A 7,286-nucleotide genomic window follows, 5' to 3' on the forward strand; every position below is an offset into this window, starting at 1 on the left:
TGGCGCTATAAGGCTGCTACCCCCTTGGTAGCAAAAAGAGCGCTCTTTTAAAAGAAAAAAGTAAAAGAAAAGACAAACGGAATAGAACTAAATCAGGAATAAGGTGAAAATCGGAATTGGAAGAGAAGACAAAAAAACAAAGAAAGAGGCAACAGCGGACAGAAGAAGGAAAAAATTAGAGAAATATGAGTGAAAACGAGAAAGGAAATGGAAGGCGAAAAGAAAAACAAGGACAACCAAAAATAGCGCGAAAGAGAAAAACCGCTAGAGGAAAGATGGAATAGGGGAAAGTTAGGTTAAACGCGATGTAAAAGGAGAAAGATGGTTCAGAAATAGAAACTTGGGACAGAAAATGAAGAAAGCAAAACAGGGAGAACAGACTAAGCAAACAGGTAAAGCGGAAGAGTATAAGGCCAAAAACGGAAAATAAAAAAGGAAAGCCAACAGGGAAAGGGAAAAAGGGAGCCCAAAACACAAAAGATGGAAAAACGGGACATCAAAAAGGTGAAAAACGGAACAGACGAGGACGAAAAACGAGAAAAAAGACGGAAATTGAAAACTGAAAAAAAGTAAAAACAGATAAGAAAAGACATAAAAAAGAAAGGAAATAATAGAAAACGGGACAAGAAACGAAGAACAACGGAACAACGAAATAGAAAACACGGCACAAATAAAAAGAAAACGAGAGAAAAGTAGGGAAAGCGGAAGGAAAGAGAGTTAAAATCAAGAAAATGGTACAGAAGAAGAGAAAAAAACGAAAATTGAAAACAGAAAAGAAAAAAAAACGGCACAGAAAAGAAGTATAACGTGTGAGAGAATCAGATGGAAAATATCAATTCTAATTTCAAGTAAAATCTTGTGTCTAATTGTGTGTCCACGTCCCTGTTGGAAGTTGGAAGACTTCAAGTTCAAATTAGTCTTACTAAATTGAAGTTTAATTTAATGTCCAATGTCTGGTTTCAAGTTCAATTGTATGTTCGATTTTAAACACAATTTCATTTACAATTTAAATTCCAATTTCAAGTCTAATTTCAAATGTAATTCCAAGTCTAATCTGAAGTCTCATTTTAATGCAAAATTATGTAATTTAAATTGCACCCGAAATTCCGGAGTTTTCAACCTAATTGATCGGCCACTATTTCCGTTGGTGAAAAATAAAAACTTTGTGATAAAGTAACAGATGCTTTCGACTGTTGACACGATCCATACTTTATTTGGTTTTAAAGGAATTGCTTATATCTGCAAGTAGTGCAAGTAGTAGATAAATTTTACCATTCCTTCTTGTATTTGTTACTCACATTTAGACGAACGTAATAATTTCCCTTCTAGCGCGGTTGTTAGAAAGTTGTTGTGCTGACTGATATACGACTAATTTTAGTCATAATTGGGCTGCTTTAACTAAATAAGTTCAAAACTACTAGGGTTGGAATTTACATTTTTTTAGAAACAAATTCTTGTGACTCAGCGCTAGTTCGTCAGACGGAAACTTCACTTCGTCATATACATCATTCTTCTCGTCTATCATGAACAGAGAGGAATTAAATTACAGCTCAAGGTTTCAAGCAATTACTTCGAGTTGTTAGCAGATTCTCTTCGCCATATTAAAAGTAGATAAGTAGTGAAAAATGTTGGTTACTTTATTGTCGGTAACGAAAAGACAATTCATAAAAATTAACGCTCAATAATAGTTTGCATGTAAGTCACAATAAGTTGGTTTTAGTGTTAGTGTTCATGGGAGACGAACCCATGATGAAAACAATTTTATCGCATTTTCGATTCTTAAACAACAATTCACGAATATTAAATAAGTTTTCAGAAGAGAGTATAGGTATAAATGAAACATTCTAAAACATTGGATTTAGTAATCGAAAATTCCATTCTTGCCAAAAATGAACAATCGGTTCCCTTGGTGAGTAAACAAAATTTATCATGCCTGCCTAATTCACAAATCGCAAAAGGACCCCTCTCGGAATTAGAAGTGAACATGGAAAGGAGTGGACGGAATAAATGGTCCATAATTAGAAATATATATTTGCCAAGTAGCTACCATGCCAAACGGAACGTTGAAACCGTCATTAGTTGAACAACCGACGAAAATTAACCCCGCCGGGTGGATACAGGATTTCCATTGGGCTACTGACTGACGATAACAGTCTAATTAGCATGTCAAATCACCTACCACGGGATTCTGTTACCAATCAAGTCGAGAAAACGCAATCAGCATGCTTTGGATGTGTGGATGCCGCAAAGGGAATTGAAAGTGTGAGGACACGCGCGAGATGCGAGAATTACGAGCAACCATCGCGATAATTATAAAATCATTACACCAAGTGGAATGAAATACAAATTGGTTTCCGTTGTTCATTGCACATTTTTAGGAGTGTGAGGTAGACACTCATGATCATGAACTTTGGCAAATTACAATTATTGAAAATATATTATTACGGTTTCCCATTTGTCACGAGAAACGAAGCTTCAGTATTTCAGATGGTTCCGAGTTTGAATGAATCAATTGAACTGAATTTTGAAATTTTTAGGCTGCGAGTCGGAAATAGTAGACAGAGTTAAACTCTGATGCCTAACCTAACTGCTCGACTGCCAGTATTGATTCCAACCACAAGAAAGAAGAGTAAATTAAAACGTTTATTGCATTGTTTTCATTCCATTTGTAAGATATAGGTGCTTGAAATATTCAATATTTTACAACGGTATCTGAAAGGAAGCTTCTTAACTCGAAAGTAAAATCGTGGTTGTGTCAGCGACACCAGTTTCTAACTTTTATTTTGTCGATGAAAACGTTGGGAATACTCATGAGAATGGAATTGAAATCTAGTCATTTATCATCCAGAATGAAACTCCTACAACTAACGTTTCGAAAGCTGCATCTTTTTTTTTTGGTACATATCCCTTGTTCTTCTTCGTCGGATTTTGTAAATGAAAACAAATGGAAACGCGATCGATGTCTGCTCTAGTCATTGCGACCCACAACGATGTTGGAACGCGTCGAACTCCCATTAGGGCACAACTACACTGGCCTACCGTATGGCTCACTCCCCGCTACACTGTTTGGACAGGTGGTAGCAGAAGAAGTGTGAGGATCGAACGTAATTGGAATGGGTCTGAATTTGCTATTCGACACGGACAAGCATGAGTCTAACAAGCCTATGAGTTAATTCACATTGACCATGTTATCCATTTTAGAAAAATGCTCACCAATCATCGTCGGACAAATTGGTTTCAAAACGACGAACACTGGCTGCCTGCCGAATTGTTTCGGACGCAGGACCGGCAATGGCCAGGAGCCTCATTTTCAGTCTGTTTCGGTCACACATTATTGGCGTGCTTTTGCATGCGTTGCGGATGCTTTTGGTGAGCTCATATTGGCAATAGACAGAACTATTTTGCAGCTTCAACTGGCAAGCGACCGGATGGCCGTTTGGGAGCAGCAATTAGAAGCCTGGACAGCATGCTATCGCTGCACTGGCACTGCTTGCATCATGTATCGCGCAGAGGAGCAATATCTCTCTGTTTGGCAGTAAGGTGTACCTTATATCGCCATTAGTTACCCTACCGTTAGGACTGAGTAATTTGGTTTAAGCATGTAGTTAGTGCTAATGCGAAATGCTAATTGAACTGGACTTGTACATGTGCAATCCATTTCATGGGAAAACGTAACGAATCAAGCGAATCAATTTGAACTGATTCGGTAGCAACAAAGTGTAACTACGGTGTGTATCGGGATCGACTCTATCGATCGCGTATGATAAGAAAATAGCGATGGTCATGGGGAGAACAGCTGAGAACGGAGAAATAAATGCACTTGTCGGTGGCCTAATGTGAATCAAAAGTTTGTGAATAGCTTTTGGAATTTATTCGTCGGGCTAGCTCGTTCAAAAAAAGACGACGCATGGTTATTTAATCATTGTGTGCAACATTCACAACCAATGCGAAACGAAGCGCCTCCATAAATTAGGAAGATGTAACGCATGGTTATTTTTCAAAAGTAGCCGATGCACAGTGGTCCCATTGGTATCAAAACATGCGTTTTTTCAATTGCGCCGAAATGGTTATTTATACTGGTTAAGTATGTTCAGAGAAATTTCTCAGCGTTAAAAGCTCTTTCATGTGGCATGAACGATTCTTTGATTAATCCCCCTAAAAGTAAGGTAAAAAATTTATTTTTTGAACAGCAAGAGATACAGCAAAACAATGTTATACCAAATTTTTGAAAAGATTATTATAAAGAACTTTGCCAAAGAAAGTGACCTTCTGGCTATTATATTTTTAGAGATAAGGAACGATTTTTGTGGAGACTTTACGAAAAACAATTTTTTGACCACAGTGTGTTCTATAGTGTTTATAAACATTTGACAAGTTCGGCAAAGATTTTAAAACATTCAAATTACATACTTTTCTAGAACATAGAAACTTGTTATCGTCAATATTTGAGGAGGAAATTAAAGTTTTCTTTTAAAAATCATACACTTTCCAATAGCAATAGCTCCTAAACATGCAAATACATGCAAGCGATTTATTACCCATGTGAAAGTACAAGAACAATACTACAAAAAGCAAAAGCAAATTAGCTTGACCCTGGCTATCCCTCTACCAAAACAGTCGCATTGAAAATTGTTACTCGGTTGAATTTTATATGGCGTAGTGTAAAAACCGTATTACCCCGATAAAGTAAGTGTGCAAAATAATTAATGAAAATGTGCAATCCAAGCAGCATGGATTATTTGTAGAGATTCAGAAAGCTTTTAAAAATTCGTTTTTGTATGAAATTTAATTACTGTAGTTCGAGGTGTACAAATTTCGAAGTGTATTCGAAGATTCTTCATCCTCACCATCTCTGTTACTGTGCATATCATATGTACTGACCAACAGTTGCAGTACGTACATCTTCAGAGGACATGGCGTTTTTGTTATTTGGTAATTCTTTTATGCCAGAAATAAGTGGATCAGAAGATTCTAAGAGACCGTACCGTTTCTCTGCACGCCTTCCCTTCAACCTTCCAGTGCAATGTTGAGCAGCATTTTCGATAGTCCGTCACCTTGCTTCAAACCATCTAACGTCACAAACGCTTGATTTTGAACCATCAAGGGTAGTACGTATCAGGCTAATCAGTCATGTTGGAAAACAATGTTCAGATATAACTTATCACAGTTCATTTCGTTTAACTGAATCGTACGCCGCTTTGAAGTTTATAAACAAATGGTGAGTCTGCAAGTTGAATTCCCGCAATTGGTCGAGGATTTGTCGCAAGGTGAATATTTGGTCCGATTAACAAGATCATAATCCCGTATATAAAAATAATAGAAATAGAACTTAAAAAGAATTCAAGTGATTGCACTCATGCTACCTTTGGAAATATGAAGATATCCAGCGATTGTCGGCCAAATTGACCTTTTCCTACGCTACCGTGTCCCGCGATGAGGCTTCCATCTCAGTTTTAGTTCCGAGACAATTCATTTCTTATTTCAGTCGCCTGCTTTGGACCAAACACTGTTGTGAGTTACTCCTACCTTGGAGTACAACCCCAACTGGCACACTCTAGGTCCATTTAGTTGTAGCAATCGGATTACGACTGAAATTAGTCATAATTCGGTAACCACAACTACTTTGTAACAATTGTGCTAGTGGGGACCGCTGACTTAGCTGAGGAATCGTCAAGCCGTCGAGAGTCACCCCTGACATGAAACAGAAGCTCAATGCTAACAGCGCTACTTCTCGTTTTTATTTGGAAAGAGAGGAAGTTTTTGATGCGAAGATGATTAATAGGATGAACTGGAAAATTTTCGATCTATAGACCAAAAATGTATTGGGTTGTGCAATGGCAAGTGGAACTCGAACCCACAATCTCTCTCGGTTGTCGGCCGGCCTTTAAACTATTGCCACACTCTTCTATTAAGTAGTAGTAGTAGTAGTAGTAGTAGTAGTAGTAGTAGTAGTAGTAGTAGTAGTAGTAGTAGTAGTAGTAGTAGTAGTAGTAGTAGTAGTAGTAGTAGTAGTAGTAGTAGTAGTAGTAGTAGTAGTAGTAGTAGTAGTAGTAGTAGTAGTAGTAGTAGTAGTAGTAGTAGTAGTAGTAGTAGTAGTAGTAGTAGTAGTAGTAGTAGTAGTAGTAGTAGTAGTAGTAGTAGTAGTAGTAGTAGTAGTAGTAGTAGTAGTAGTAGTAGTAGTAGTAGTAGTAGTAGTAGTAGTAGTAGTAGTAGTAGTAGTAGTAGTAGTAGTAGTAGTAGTAGTAGTAGTAGTAGTAGTAGTAGTAGTAGTAGTAGTAGTAGTAGTAGTAGTAGTAGTAGTAGTAGTAGTAGTAGTAGTAGTAGTAGTAGTAGTAGTAGTAGTAGTAGTAGTAGTAGTAGTAGTAGTAGTAGTAGTAGTAGTAGTAGTAGTAGTAGTAGTAGTAGTAGTAGTAGTAGTAGTAGTAGTAGTAGTAGTAGTAGTAGTAGTAGTAGTAGTAGTAGTAGTAGTAGTAGTAGTAGTAGGTAGAATTACAGTAGATCCAAATTTGATCAAATGAATTTCGCGCTAATACTGTTACAGAAGGACCAAAAGGGATTGGGCGGACCCACAAGCAGAGGCACTTGTGCACATTCCGGGTTATAAGAGTCACCTTCCAGCATTAGGAACCTTCCATGTAATAATCAATTTCGCTGGACCAACTTTAACCCACGTGATGACTTGTTTGTTTTGAATTGAGAAGTGCCATATTTGCTTCAGACCTTAAGGATTCAGGTTGGCAATCCACTCCATCATCCGGTCTTCCTTTATGATATCAATAATAATTCTATTAATAATATGATATTAAGATGAAATGTGGTATACATGAACAAAAATAGAACAATCTCACCAGCCTTAATTAATTAAGCTGAGCTGTTTTCATTAACAGTTCAAGTGTTATCTGTTGGCTTAATCAGATCAGCCCGGCTAACGAAAGTTTTTCTCAAAATCGACGACAAATTTAGAGCAATTAACGAAATTTGCCTGTAGCATCCTTTGAGGTTCCATAAGTGCTTCTAATGATTAATTTAATTTCTTCATTCTGGTATCCATGTGCAGTATTAAAACTCGTTTTGGCCAAAGTTTTTACTATATAGCAGGAGATGCTTCATAAGCTAAAACGAAAAAAAAATACTTAAAATAACTTTATGGGGCTTACCTATTAACAAGGTCATGTGGCTCCGCCGTCTATCCAAAACCGCGGTTTTGAGATCAGGTAATTGGGATCTACCTAGCATCGCACCTCCTAGCTTGGCTACTCAATAGAGCATTACCAGGTATGGCCACA

At 37.3% G+C, this 7,286-nt stretch overlaps 1 protein-coding gene across 1 annotated transcript; it reads left to right on the top strand.

Annotated features, from left to right (window-relative positions):
- Positions 1-5,817: 5,817 nt before the first annotated feature.
- Positions 5,818-6,475, top strand: LOC128740401 (uncharacterized protein DDB_G0271670-like; the record flags this gene model as incomplete). Its single annotated transcript, XM_053835942.1, has 2 exons — positions 5,818-5,837; positions 5,917-6,475. Coding segments are annotated over exons 1-2 (579 nt in total), but the record flags the coding sequence as incomplete, so codon positions are not given.
- Positions 6,476-7,286: the final 811 nt, after the last annotated feature.

The sequence above is a fragment of the Sabethes cyaneus genome, chromosome 3, assembly GCF_943734655.1.
Source record: "Sabethes cyaneus chromosome 3, idSabCyanKW18_F2, whole genome shotgun sequence".
Classification (NCBI taxonomy): Eukaryota; Metazoa; Arthropoda; class Insecta; order Diptera; family Culicidae; genus Sabethes; species Sabethes cyaneus.